The sequence below is a fragment of the Pogoniulus pusillus genome, chromosome 4, assembly GCF_015220805.1.
Source record: "Pogoniulus pusillus isolate bPogPus1 chromosome 4, bPogPus1.pri, whole genome shotgun sequence".
Classification (NCBI taxonomy): Eukaryota; Metazoa; Chordata; class Aves; order Piciformes; family Lybiidae; genus Pogoniulus; species Pogoniulus pusillus.
Genome location: NC_087267.1, coordinates 1,892,969 through 1,907,445, shown reverse-complemented (window position 1 = coordinate 1,907,445; position 14,477 = coordinate 1,892,969). Strand labels below are relative to the sequence as shown.

The following is a 14,477-nucleotide window of genomic DNA, read 5'->3' as shown; positions in this document are numbered from 1 at the left end:
AAATGTTAAAAGTCTTAATCAGTAGCCTAAAGCTCAGGTAAAAACAATAAAGGAATACTCTACAGTATGTTTTGTAGGGCTTCACCTAATATAGAGTCCTCTGCTGCTACTCCTCTGAAGAGAAGGCTCCCAGGTGACCTTATTGTGGCCTCTCAGTATATGAAGGGGGACTACAAAAAAGCTGGGGAGGGACTTTTTAGGCTATCAGGGTCAACCAGTGCCTGAGCTGCATCAGGAGAAGTGTGGCCAGCAGGCCAAGAGAGGTCATTCTCCCCCTCTGCTCTGCTGAGACCCCACCTGGAGTACTGCATCCAGTTCTGGAGCCCTCATTACAACAAGGATGTGGAGATGCTGGAGTGTGTCCAGAGCAGGGCCAGGAGGATGCTCAGAGGCTGCAGCAGCTCTGCTGTGAGCACAGACTGAAAGAATTGGGGCTGTGCAGGCTGGAGCAGAGGAGGCTCCCAGGTGACCTCCTTGTGGCCCTCCAGGATCTGAAGGGGGCTACAAAACAGCTGGGAAGGACTTTTCAGGCTCTCAGGGAGTGACAGGAGTAGGGGGAATGGAGCAAAGTTGGAAGTGGGTAGGTTCAGAGTGGACATGAGGAGGAAGTTGCTCATCATGAGAGTGGTGAGAGCCTGGCATGGGTTGCCCAGGGAGGTGGTTGAGGCCAGGCTGGCTGGGGCTGTGGGCAGCCGGCTCTAGGGGTGTTGTCAGGGGATGCTGGAACTGAATGATCCTTGTGGTCCTTCCCAACCCTGACTGATTCTATGATTCTGCTTTAGGCCATCCTCTCTGTGCCCAATCTTATAATGAGAGCTACAAACTGAAAACAGGAACAGTGAAAGACTCAGGCTATGTAATCATTCAAGGAAAAAGCTGTCCCTGGAAGCCAGAACTACTACTGCATATATAAGCTTATTTTTCCCCTTGAAGATGTCCATAAAAACAGTCTTTCATGGGGAGTTATTTTTCCTTGATCTTCCCCAAGAGAGCATTTAAATGAAAACAGTTAAAAAAATGAGGTTCCTGTGCAGCTCACGAAAGAAAAGGAACAAATCAATAATGCTGACGTCTGAGATGAAGGCACAAGTGATAAATCAGATCATCCACTCCTGGACTAGAATGTCCACTTGTTTTAATTCACATCTGAGAGATCCACATTTTGTGCTTCAAATGAACGTTTCCTTTCCACTCAAGACCTGACAGAGTGTTTAGGTGTGTCCCAGTGTAGTAGTGATCATCCTCTGGGTCTGTACTCAAGAGCAGATCAACAGAGCACTTCAAGTACTGTCCTGGGGACTACTGTGAGGAAGACAAGCAACAATTTAAGCAGTGCTGCAGCTGTAATAAATAACTGCCGTGGGAACTACTGATGGTATCTCATTTACTTGGGCAGAGACTTACTTCTGTGATCCACTGCAGGTGGCACACAGCTTCTGTTAGGATCCTTCCCATCTCTCTCTTTGGCAGAGCTGCCCAGCAGGCAGCTCAGGCTCATTTTGTTACCTCCTTGCAGGGCAGAGCTGTAAGCTCCCTGCCTTCCTCTGCAAGAAGGTTGAGTGGAGATGAGATGGGCTATGTTTCTGCTGTAATTGCATTTGAGCCCTGGACCTTACTCCTCATCTTGGTCTGGATTATCTTGGAGGTCTCTTCCAACCTGGTTGATTCTATGATTCTATGATCTTGAGGCGGTTTCCTGAGTTAGTCATTGTTTCTTCCCAGACATCTATCATGCTGCTCCATGGTGCAGGTGTTGATCAGGCTCCAGCTGTCTGAAGTGTATTCCTGCACTGTGCTGCCAAAAGAAGTCCTAGCTGGACTACACCAGTCTGGCAGGAGAAAGTGTTCTTCTTCAGGCTCAAAGTGGGAAGAGAGTTCACATCCAGAGCAGTGACACATCTATGCCAGGAAAACACTCCTATACATGTTCCTCTACCAAGACCTTGCCTGCATTAAGTCAAAAGGCTCAGTATTTCTGAGCAGAGCAGAAAGCAGGGAGAGGGAGCAACCCTTCACAAGAGCTGAGAACATCCTTAGTACTCCTGGACAAAGCCAAAGGCTGAGGCTAGCTTAGAGGCAGTCAATCACAGACCAAGTCATGTCATTGGATCATCTTTAAAAGTGAAACTAGTTAAAATAAGCTTTATTGAAGTCAAGTTAATGATTGAAACCAGTAAATAATGATAAATGTGATCTTTCCATGCATTTCACAATCACAGAATTTCTTAATGTGCTAGTTTGAAGCTAGCCAGAATGTTTTGGTGAGAAAAAACTAGATTGCTAGATCTGATCCTTTTCACCAAAACATTCTAGCTAGCTTCAAACTAGCACAAGTGTTTACTGAGGCCCGTGGAAGCTGTTTGTACTTGCAGCATATATTCAGATTGACCAAGTGTTCAGTGCAGATCCAAACAACTCCTGAATCAGACCTCTCCAGACAGACACTCAAGAGTAGCTTACCTGAACCAGGCATTTTTGTCTGCATATTCAAAATGTGACTCATAAGCATCCTCACCTGCAGCACCTGGCTGAAACACGTCAGAACAGCTGGAGAATGAGTCTGGCCTCGGCCTTCTGCCACCACGGGTTTTAGCTACACACTGTGACTTACAAAGCCCCTTACAGCCCGTGGTGTGAAAGGCAGAATAACAAAAGCTCCAGCTCGGTGAGTACTGGGCAGTGGTACTGGGAGAGAACTGTTTAGTGTCTAATCGCTGCCCAACACAGCCAACCACTGCTGCCTTTAGCATCAGCCTGGGAGCTGCCTGTTTCTGACCGATGACAGCTGATTTACTGGAGAAAAGACACCACTGTGTGGAAGTTCCTGTGTCTTCAGTGCGAGTAATTGGGCTTCCCCTTTCAGTTTCATCACCCACAAAATGATTTGAAGCAGAATGAGAAAAACCCAGGGAGTGATGAGTGAGCTGCCAGATTGTTCTATCGAGTGCCGGAGCCTGCTCTCGACAACTACTGCATCTGGTGACTGAAACAAAGAGGCCCCATAATTTCCTCTGCGGTTCAATTTACCTGAGATGACAGATGATAAACCAAAGGAATAGGTTTGCATTGTAGTGGACTGATCTTTATTGTCTCAGCTACAGACTTTGCCATTTTCTCTTTTTTGCAGGTGCCATACTCTGAGCTGGGAGGAAAGACTTTAGTGATGGCGGTTTACGACTTCGATCGCTTCTCCAAGCATGATATCATCGGGGAGTATAAGGTTGCAATGAACACGGTGGACTTTGGTCATGTCACTGAGGAGTGGAGGGATTTGCAAAGTGCAGAGAAGGAGGAGGTAAGAAAAATCAGGCTTTCCTTTTCCCCCACTTTTCAGCCTGAGAAACAGGCAAGCTAGCAGCGCTGGTTTTTGCCGAGACAGCTCCCATCTGCTATCAGCATTTCTCAGACATACTTCACCTGATGGATTTCTGATAAACATCTTTTCCAATACTCAGTGAATGGAACATTCTCCTTTGCCAATCCTGTTTTCAGTCTTTCTGATACTTTAGGGAACACATTAACAAAGTTTTCATGAATTTGACTTTTTTCTTGAACTGAGGTTGTAGCCAGGTGGGGTTGGTATCTTCTGCCAGACAACCAGCAACAGAACAAGGTAACAGAGTCTCAAGTTGTGCCAGGGGAAGTATAGGCTGGATGTTAGGAGGAAGTTGTTGCCAGGGAGAGTGATTGGCATTGGAATGGGCTGCCCAGGGAGGTGGTGAAGGCACCGTCCCTGGAGGTGTTCAATAAATACTGGATGAGGCACTTAGTGCTATGGTCTGGTTGATTTTCTAGGGCTGGGTGCTAGGTTGGACTGGCTGAGCTTGGAGGTCTCTTCCACCCTGGTGGATTTTATGATTCTCAGAAGCAAAATGAAGGTTATATTTACAAAGGAGGACAAAATATTTTTAGAAGTATAAAAGGCAGTAATGATATACAGGGTATGTTTTTGGCTATTTACAATTTAGCAACTAGCTGAGGACCACCATTGTACAGTTAGTCCAGCTTTCATCCCTCCTGAGCAGCCCCAAAGGAACTGCTAGCAGCCTTCCCCCTGACCCTTTGTCCTTTCCCTGTGCTTCACCAACACAATATCTGAACCAGCAAGTCAGAAGGGAGATAAGGGAGCCATGCAAGCAGGCAAAGCCACAGAAAGAATCATGGAGTCATAGAATGTCAGGAGCTGGAAGGGACCTCCAAAGCTCATCCAGTCCAACCCCCTGCCAGAGCAGGATCTCCTATACCAGATCACACAGGAACTCCCCCTCCAGAGAGGGAGACTCCACAACTCCCCTGGGCAGCCTGTTCCAGAGTTCTGTCACACTCACCGGGAAAAAATTCCTCCTTATGTTTCCATGGAACTTCCTGTGCCTCAGCTTCCCCCCATTGCCCCTTGTGCTGTCATTGGGCATCACCCAGCAGAGCCTGGCTCCAGCCTCCTGGCACTCACCTTTCCATCTTTATAACCATTGATGAGGTCACCTCTCAGTCTCCTCCAAGCAGCAGAGCCCCTGCTGCCTCAGGCTTGAAAAAAAGAAGAAAAGAGCAGAAAAGGTTTGTGGTCTGAAATATTAAACTATCCAGCAAACAAATGGCATAATATAAACTTAGCAGTTATTATTATCTGTGTCCTACCCCTGACTTTCTTTAATTTTACTCAGTCCCTGGAAAGTTCATATTCTTATTTTCAGTTAGGAACTAGGCTGTGTGCTAATTTGAGCCTAGCTGGGCTATTTTGGTGAGAAGAATTGGATTATAGGCTGTGAAAAGGAAACAATGGTGATGGCTGCTGCACTCATAGGCTTGCTGAGATGTACTGAATACTTGAGTATTGCATCCAGTTCTGGAACCCCATTACAAGAAGGCTGTGGAGATGCTGGAGTGTGTCCAGAGCAGGGCCAGGAGGATGCTCAGAGGGCTACAGCAGCTCTGCTGTGAGCACAGACTGAAAGAGTTGGGGCTGTGCAGGCTGGAGAAGAGGAGGCTCCCAGGTGACCTTCTTGTGGCCTTCCAGCATCTGAAAGGGCCTACAAAAAAGCTAGGGAGGGACTTTTTAGGCTGTCAGGGAGTGCCAGGACTGGGGGGAATGGAGCAAAGCTGGAGGTGGAGAGAGTCAGACTGGCTGTGAGGAGGAAGTTGTTCATCATGAGTGGTGAGAGGCTGGAATGGGTTGCCCAAGGAGGTGTTAGAGGCCCCATGGCTGGAGGTGTTTAAGGCCAGGCTGGCTGAGGCTGTGGGCAGCCTGCTCTAGGGTTGGGTGTCCCTAGGCATGGCAGGGAGGTTGTAACTAGATGATCCTTGTGGTCCCTTCCAACCCTGCCTGATTCTATGACGAGCAGGGGACAAAAGAGTGGGAGAAGTCCTGTCACCATATATCTGTTACCAGCTAGCACAGAAGGCTTTGCAGTTGCAGCAGGTCCAGCCACAGCCAAGCAGTACCCTGGCTTCAGAATTACCAGTCCAATGTGTGATGATGCAGGTGTGTGGCAACAGGCACGCACTTGTCTTGTGGTAGCGCTGGTGGCCGTGCTGCGTGCGGCAGCCTGCCTCACTAATTGCAAGGAAACAGCATTAACAAAGCCCAAATTAAAACCTGAGCAGCTGGATTTCATCCAAAAACCTTTGACAAGTGCAGTTCTGTTATTACCAACAAAAATGCTTTGTGGACTGCTGTGTGTGTTCTAACTGAGTAATGAAATTGACATCTCTTTCTGGTCTGTGCTATTGGAAGCATGCCTTGGTTTGTCTCTTGTGTGCCCTTGCAGCACTTAGGTAAGTGTCGCGGAGGGGGATTCTGCCGCCGACGCCCATTGTGGCAGAGGGGAGAAATTAATTGGTGCAAGATGACAGTCTATAGAAATATATAATGTATTGACTTCAATGTTCTGAAAGCTCAACACCCCCAACCACTGAATTTAATATTAGTGGGATCTCCATGGTTATGAAAGACATTCTAGGAGTAATATCAAACGGTAACTTGTTAATAACTGACAGACATTCAAACTATGAACAGAGAGAGACGTTTCCCCGCAGCAAATACCGCTTGGGGTCAATGTGCTGCTTGCCCAGTGGATGGGCCCAAGCTCTTTCTGCTCTATGGCAGAAGGCAGTAGAGATTTACAGAGGCATTAAAGCATTTGCTCACAGATTCTTCTAATTATCAATCACCCTCCGGGGCTACGTCACAGCCTATGCAAGTGTCCTATCTTCAGGGGAGTCTGCCCATGGACTTTGAGGCTGGAATCCTCCCAGCTTTAGGGGAAAGGAGACTCTTCCTGGCTCCTGAGGAAAGGACAGTCTCTGACCTTGTTCTCCTGGCTTCTTCTGGACGCTCTGTCCAGGGATTCTTAGGCAGGACCTCAGGTGCAGCAGGAGTACGATGCCATGCAGTGCCAGCACAGTGCCATGCTGGCCACAGAGGCCGGTCGTGTGCAGACAAGTGGAGTCTGCTCTCGGTAATTCGGCGGCAGTGGCGCACACCAGGCAGTGATAAGGCAGTGGCATGCAGTAGGGTGCACAGCTGCATGGGAGACTGAGCTCCGTAGATAAAGGCAGGCAGTGCAGGATCTGGTCCTGGTAACTCAACGCAGTGGCGTGCAGCTGTGCACAGCTGGCTGGGAGACGCTGTCTCCGGAGAATACAGCAGATGCACTGCGGGCGAGCCGGCAGGCAGGCAGGCATAAGCAGAAAGCAGTGCGGGTGAGTCTAAGCAGGACAATGAAAGCGAGCGAGCACCTTGTTTACCTGTGTATCCCTATTTAGCAAATGTGGGCCGAGATTAATGGCCCCTTGGCCACCAAAATGACCAGTCAGCTTGGCAGTTAGCCAGAGCTCAAGGCCTTGTCCAGCCTGGCCTTGAACAGCCCCAGAGAGAAGGCCTACGAAGACAACCTACCCCAGAATCTTACCACCCTCATATGAAGAACTTATTCCTAAGATCCAGTCTAAACCTACTCTCCCCCAGCTTAAAACCATTCCCCCTTGTCTTGTTGCTAGACACCCTCATGAAAATTCCCTCTTCAGCTTTCCCATAGGCTCCCTTCAGATAGTCCAAGGGAAGGCAGCTGAAAGGTCCCCCTGCAGCCTTCTCTTCTCCAAGTGGAACACACTCAGCTCCCTCAGCCTGCCCTCATAGCAGAGCTGTTCTAGACCTTGGATCATCTTTGTGGCCCTCTTCTGGACTCCCTCCAACAGCCCTGTGTCCAGTTTCTCTTCTTTCTGCTCATAAAGCTCATCCTCCTTTTTTCTAAGTGGTCTTGAAACTGTTGGCAGAGGCTGAATTTTAATGAAATATTCAAAGCTCTACCCCTGGCAGCTCAGGCATTTGAATGGCATCTTTCTGACACCTCTTCCTCTTCTGGGGAAGCTCTGATTAATAGATGTACGTTGATGAAACACTTTGGAGGTGCAAGGCTTTACGTCAGCATTTGTTATGGCCATGAGAGGGCTTTGGGGATGTACAAGTCTGCACAGTGACTGCTAAATACTGGGGAGGCCACTATTAATGAACTGCATACCATGAGCCCTTTTTGCCTGGCTGCTTTTAGCTCTGCTGGCCTTGTGAATGCACAGAGGTGATTTATATCTAGTAGGTCTTCAGTTTCCTATGACTGAGAGCATGGGAGAGAAAAGTGGTAGATGCTGAAAGATGATTCACTTTTACCGAGGATGACATATAATGGTTTGGGCACAGCGTTAAAAAACAGATGATAGGAGTTTGCTCCTCTGTGTCATCCACCAGATGTCACTGCCATTAACTTTATCTGAGCACACACTGCATCCAATATCTGTTATCACTCCAGTACAGAAGGCCAGACAGACCTCTACCTTGCTCACAGCAGTGTGAATCAGACCCAGAGTCATCCTCCGAATACTTCAACTGATTTCCCTCCAGTCACTTTGTTACCACAGCACTCAAATGGAGAACCTGTTGCCACAAACGTTCCCAAGACATTTTAGGGAATATCAGGAAGAGCAGAAACAATTCTTCCCCTGGAAAGCAGCGGAGAAGCAGAGCCTTAGTGTGTGAGGAGAAGGATCTTGAGCCTGCCAGTATCCCGTACCAAGAGCTGTGCAGATGTGTTGCGGCTGTCACCACGCAGGGCTCTGTGCGTTAGGTGAGCAGGCATCTGCCGTGCGCAGCTCACGTAGCAGATGGACGCTCGCGTCACAGGAGGTCGCAGTGGGTACGTTTGGTATGTGGCTTTTGAGTTGCACATCTAGCAAGATGCACAACAGCTTCTCTCCTACGTGATGCACAGTGCCAAGCAGAGGTAGCACAAGGAAACACAAGAACTGGAGCAGAGGCCAGTTGCACTAGACTGGACTTTCAACTGTGGACAGGCGTCTCGAGGTGAAATTGTGCTGACAAAGTAGATGTTAGACTCGGTGCAAAGCATCTAATGATCCACACACAAAACAGTAATAATTATATTGATTCTAGACAAAGCATATTCAAAGGACCTTGTAGAAAGTTATAAGGCCAAAGGATGGAATAGTGGCCAGTTCTCCACCTTTGCCTCTTAATGTTATTGCATGGATTTCTGTTGCTCAAGTATAGGATATCTTAAAATGCTTAATAGAGGAGGGAGGTGTGATGGTTTGGGTGTTCCCAACCCCCCCACACTTTGGAAAATCACCCAGACTAGACTCAGCCCATCTGGAAATTGAATGAAGCTTTGTATTTACATCTTAGCACAAGATACAAGCAGGTATTCACAATATCTGCAGCTGTAGACAGAAATAGACAAGTTAAAAAGTAATACAGAAACACAGCAGCCCTCCCAGAAACCTGAGTGCCCAGGAGGGGCTCCCAACCACCCTTCCACCTTCTTCTCACCCCTCTACCTTACCCCAGACTTTGCCTTATGTTCAAGGTAGTTTTGGAGGGTCAGCCAGGGGAGTTAGGAAGCAGAAGGATTAGTCACACAGACAGCAGGTTAGGTTAGAGAGAAGTTCATGTAGCCCCAGACAGAGAGCGACTCAGAAAGCAGCTCCCTTATCTCTGTCTGTGTTCTCGTTCTTATCCATCTCAGCAAGCCTATGAGTGCAGCAGACATCACCAGTGTTTCCTTTTCACAGCCTGTACTCTAATTCTTCTCACCAAAACATTCTAGCTAGGTCTGGACTGGATGATCTTGGAGGTCTCTTCCAACCTGGTTGATTCTGTGATTCTATGAAACCAGCACATGAGGCAGAGGAGTTCAACGTGCAGGGGCATTTGAGAAGCAGTGTTCTGAGTGGTGTTTGCATGGGCTTTGGATGAAGATGCTGACTGGGATCAAAACTGTCTGAGAGTTCTTCTTCAGAAGACTTAAGCAGAAGTTATTTCACTTCGATGCTGGAAGCATTTCTATGTACCTGCAGCTGCTAGATTCAGCTAGCTGATGCATCAGTCATTTGTGTGTCTCCAAGTGTATTCCAAGGAGCAGGCACTGACACTACGCTACAAAGAGATGGTTTGAATGGAGACTGCAGAAGGAATTCCAGGGAGTTCAGCCATAACCACAGACTGCTCCCACTTATAAAGCAGAATCAGCTGACCAATGTGAGAGGGCCACAGATGATGTTGTATATGGATTTTCCTGCACTGTTCTCCACTTAGACTGTAATATGTTTACTTACTTTTCTGACTACCAGCATCAGTGAATGTGTTATCCAGAACCAACAGTTTCTCACTGGGATTCTAGGCAGAAGCTTTGCAGTAGTCCAGGCTGATACCAAATTTCCCTTTCCCCCCTCCCTTTGCAAAGCACAGTGACAAAAATCATTGTGCTGTTACAAAGGAGCATCAGAAGCCAAGGGAAGCTGTAGATTGTATCAAAATGCACTGACCTCCAGAACAGAGAGCAGCATTTTAATGACTACAAGCAAAGAACAGCTCTCACAAAGAGGGAGCTGGTCAAGGGTGACCTCACTGCTGTCTACAATTACCTGAAAGGAGGTTGTAGCCAGGTGGGGTTGGTCTCTTCTGCCAGACAACCAGCAACAGAACGAGGGGACACAGTCTCAAGTTGTGCCAGGGGAGATCTAGGCTGGATGTTAGGAGGAAGTTGTTGGCAGAGAGAGTGATTGCCATTGGAATGGGCTGCCCAGGGAGGTGGTGGAGTTGCCATCCCTGGAGGTGTTCAGGAGAAGACTGGATGAGGCACTTAGTGCCATGGTCTGGTTGATTGTCTAGGGCTGGGTGCTAGGTTGGCCTGGATGATCTTGGAGGTCTCTTCCAACCTGGTTGATTCTGTGATTCTATGATTCTGTGATTCTGTGAAAGGTACTCTGCCTCTGTTTACTGTTGTAGGCATCTTGGTTGATTCTGTGATTCTGAGATGACAGGTTTGTAACTAAAAGTCTGAGGCATGGTATGCCACTCTGGTCCACTCACTTAGCTGTGCCCACACCATATAGTACTGAAACATCTTGGCTGCCAGAAGCATCACAGAATGCATTTCTGTAAAGCTTAAATACAAAGGCTTAGGAATAGCAGCCCAGGAAAGAAAGAGATTAGCCATTTTCCTCCTTTTTTTCCCCTCTGTCAGTTCTTAAATACCAATTTAGACCGTGTCAGGGATTACCATAGTAACCATTTAACCTCTTCTGAGAGCCTATTGTGTTTCAGTCGAGTTTAACAATGAGTTTAACTGGCATTTGGAGTACTTTGTGTTGTGACAGGAATTAGCACCCAGTGCCCTTATTTTGGAGAAATCACAGTTAGAATCTAGAACATAATTGCTGTGTTTTCAGTTCACTGGTATTAAGCTTCTATTGTTTTTCATGTTAATATTTGAAGAGGCAGAATATGTGACTTTAGAAGGTGTTATCAGCTCTTATTTCTAGGCTAAGTGATTTGACAGACTCATTCCTACAGTTACCTGTTGGATTGTATCATGAAACTCAGCCTCCCACCAAATGCCAAAGGAACTCCTCACAGTGGCTGCTGTAATTGTTAGTGCTGGAGCTGAGTGGGTCTCTTACAATCAACTCTGCTGCTTTCCTCTTTCTTTTTTGTGGCCTTTGGTAGCTTACTCTGTGTTTGTTAGCATCACAACTAGAACCTGATTGATAGTGGAGTAAAGCTGGTTGTAGCTTAGCCTTTTCCATTGCCTGACTTCCTAAATCTCTACACTTGCCCATAACATCCTTTTGAAGAGTTCCTGATTGAATTAGAATCTGTAAATAAACCTAAATAGTTTTGTACATAGTTTGGGGGCAGGGTTTTCAGTCAAATAGAATCATAGAATCAGTCAGGGTTGGAAGGGACCACGAGGATCATCTAGTTCCAACCCCTCTGCCACGGGCAGGGACATCCTACCCCAGAGCAGGCTGCCCACAGCCTCAGCCAGCCTGGCCTTAAACATCTCCGTTAGGCTGGAGGTGAGGAGGAAGTTGTTGAGCATGAGAGTGGTGAGAGCCTGGAATGGGTTGCCCAGGAAGGTGGTTGAGGCCCCATCCCTGGAGGTGTTACCATCATTCTATATACCTGAATGAGTTAGTTATTAAGATGCACTTTTAGCCTCCAAAGTTGCTGTCTTCTGGGTTTTTTTTTTGTTTGGTTTTGATGTGTTGGGATTTTGTTGGTTGGTTGGTTGCATTGGTTTGTTCTTGATTGTTGCCATCATTCTATATACCTGAGTGAGTGAGTCAGCTAGTTATTAAGGTGCACTTTCAGCCTCCAGTCTAAAGTTGCTGTTGTTTTTAGTGTCTGTATTGACCAGAGGTCTAACTTCTGTAACTCACTCCACTTCCTCTCCTCTCAGAACATTCTCCCTCTGTGTATCTGCATGGGGATGAGATGTAGATCAGAGTACCACGCCAAAACCCATCTTTCTTTTGTGATGAGTCTTCTCTGATGGAAGCTTTTGTGAAGGATCTAACAGTTTTGAGAACAGCTTTTCACTGCTTTAGCTGGGACTTCTAATTGCAAATGGCTGCTTGGCTGGCTCACTCATTAGAGGGATGGAGTGATGCAGTAGCTGTTTTCTCCCCTTACACTGGCAGAATTTCTAGAGTACAATTTTTTTCCTGTGAAGGGCCTGGGTATGGTCACTGCCAAAGAATTACTATTCTTGCTGTCTCTGTAGAGCAGAAAAACAACTCCTTTTGAGCTGCAGTCATTAGTGTGCAGGTGAAATTAATGTCTGATCTGCATTTAGACCTAGATGTTGTCCGTATGTGCTCTTGCTGGCAGAGCACTAGATGGAAATACCTGAAAATGTATCCATATGACATGGATGCAAAGACATTTTCCTTGAACATTAGGTCTGCAATTACAGTCATAGAAATAGCACCAAGGGTAGGAGTTTCCAAAGTGAAAGTGAGAATGAGAGGTCAGAGTGGCATGTTATTGCTGCTCAAACAGTGAGATGCATTCGCCTACATCAGAACAGAATTAGGAGTTATTGCTGCTTCTACTGTCACTGATAATGGCAACTAAAATTGGGAACCTTTCTCTAGTGCCTTTTTTTCACTTGTAGCTAACCCTGAGTTCAGATCTCTCCTTAGATAGACACCTTGCCAGAAAATTCTCTAGACTATTAGCATTACCTGGGGTTTATAACCTTCTTATGGTGTCAGCAGCGCAGAGCAGCACTGCAGCTTCTCTTTTAGCATGCATGTCTGCAAGCAGACAGTGTGTGAGCTTCTCATTACATCCTTAACCAGTTTTAGGTGCTCTTTAAATTACTTTGGGTAATCTTCAGAACTACTGGGTTGTCTGGCATCCAGTTAGGTTTTTTAACCTTTGTTTTTCCATAACTTCATCAGTACCTGTGAAAACTAACAGGAGGATCTCTGTTGGTGAGTGGCGGTGAGGCTTCAGAACTGACAGCAGCTCATTTTCACACGAGTGCCCTGAGGTCTGCAGCCCTGTCTGTTAATTCCCAGCCCAGAATTAGATAGCAGTGAGTTATGCTGAAAGCATTTGTACTCAGACTTTCACATGAATCAGCCAGGGCAAACACTAATTTTCTGTGATGCCCTAGGGCAGGCAGGTTTCCAGGAGACATGGGTCACTTCAATTAATTGCACTCACTCTAATCTCTCTGCTCATACCTAGGGTACAGAAAACTTTGTGTCTGTGACACAAAGTAAGAGCTGCAGCTCTTCCACAGTGTGTCTCTCTAAACTCTCACTTATTTCTTGCCATATTCACCCTTTCATTTTCTTTCTCTATCACTCTTAGACATCATCTTGGTTACGGCAATATACCAAAGCTCTCCCAAAAACCTCACCTGTAACTTCATTTCCCATCCAAACATATATTTGCTTCTCCATCCTCTTAGTTTTAGCAAGGACCAGTTTGTCTCGTTGCATTTTGATATAACAAGCTATGATGTTTAACTGGATCTTTAATGATACTTTTCTGCATACCCTTTAAATCATTAATTCTCTTATTAAATTGCTTTCAAGATTTTCTTCAGAGTGTCTGTGATACTAATACCTCTTCTGTGAAGAAAGGGTGAAGAGAGTTGGGGTTATTCAGCCTGGACAAAAAAGGGCTCAGAGGAGATCTTATTGCTGCCTTTCAGTACCTGAATCAACCAGGTTGGAAGAGACCTCCAAGATCACCCAGTCCAACCTAGCACCCAGCCCTAGCCAGTCAATCAGACCATGGCACTAAGTGCCTCATCCAGGCTTTGCTTCAACACCTCCAGGGACAGCGACTCCACCACCTCCCTGGGCAGCCCATTCCAATGCAAATCACTCTCTCTGCCAACAACTTCCTCCTAACATCCAGCCTAGTCCTCTCCTGGCAGAACTTGAGACCGTGTCCCCTTTTGCTGGTTGCCTGGGAGAAGAGGCCAACCCCACCTGGCTACAGCCTCCCTTCAGGGAGTTGCAGACAGCAATGAGCTCTGCCCTGAGCCTCCTCTGCTGCAGGCTGCACACCCCCAGCTGCCTCAGCCTCTCCTCATAGGGCTGGGCCCCAGGCTCCTCACAGCTTTGTCACCATTCTCTGGACGTGTTCCAGTAGTAGTGGTAGTGTTACCCCTGTGTCAAGGTAAGAGGAAGGTGACTCAAGGAGACTCCCTTAAGAGCTTGGATGTTAGGCCCTGCTTGATTTTGGAGCAAGGAGATAGAAACCCTCTGATTCCCAGCCCAGGGCATTATGCTGCATAGCCATGAGCTTCAGGCTTTGTGAGCTCCAGTTTCCTGGTGGCAGCAGGACATTCTGTTCAGCATTTCCCTGCATGTTTTAGTGAAGTTATTAAAACTAGGTGTCCCATCAGACATGTTAGTATCAGCATTTTGGGGAAATTCCACTGGAAAATGCTTCCCCAGACCTCACTGACCAAGGATCCAAACAGAAGGCTGCTGACAGTAACCACTGGTCAGTATAGGCAGCTTTGCACCTCTGCTAGAGAACTTTTAGAGGGCTTTGCAAGTCCCTGATTTTAAGACATCAGCAGATTGACAGTAACACATCCCTCATGGCTTCATCAGTCACTCTATCTCTGTGTCACAAACTCTGCTTCATTTGT

At 46.9% G+C, this 14,477-nt stretch overlaps 1 protein-coding gene across 2 annotated transcripts in view; it reads left to right on the top strand.

The window, feature by feature from the left end:
• The window catches only part of SYT1 (synaptotagmin 1), a 384,974-nt gene that overhangs the window by 312,411 nt on the left and 58,086 nt on the right, over positions 1 to 14,477 (top strand). For both annotated transcript variants that reach the window (XM_064141971.1, XM_064141970.1), the window contains exon 8: positions 3,128 to 3,295. In XM_064141971.1, the coding sequence (XP_063998041.1) occupies positions 3,128 to 3,295 (168 nt within the window). The remainder of the gene's footprint in view (positions 1 to 3,127; positions 3,296 to 14,477) is intronic.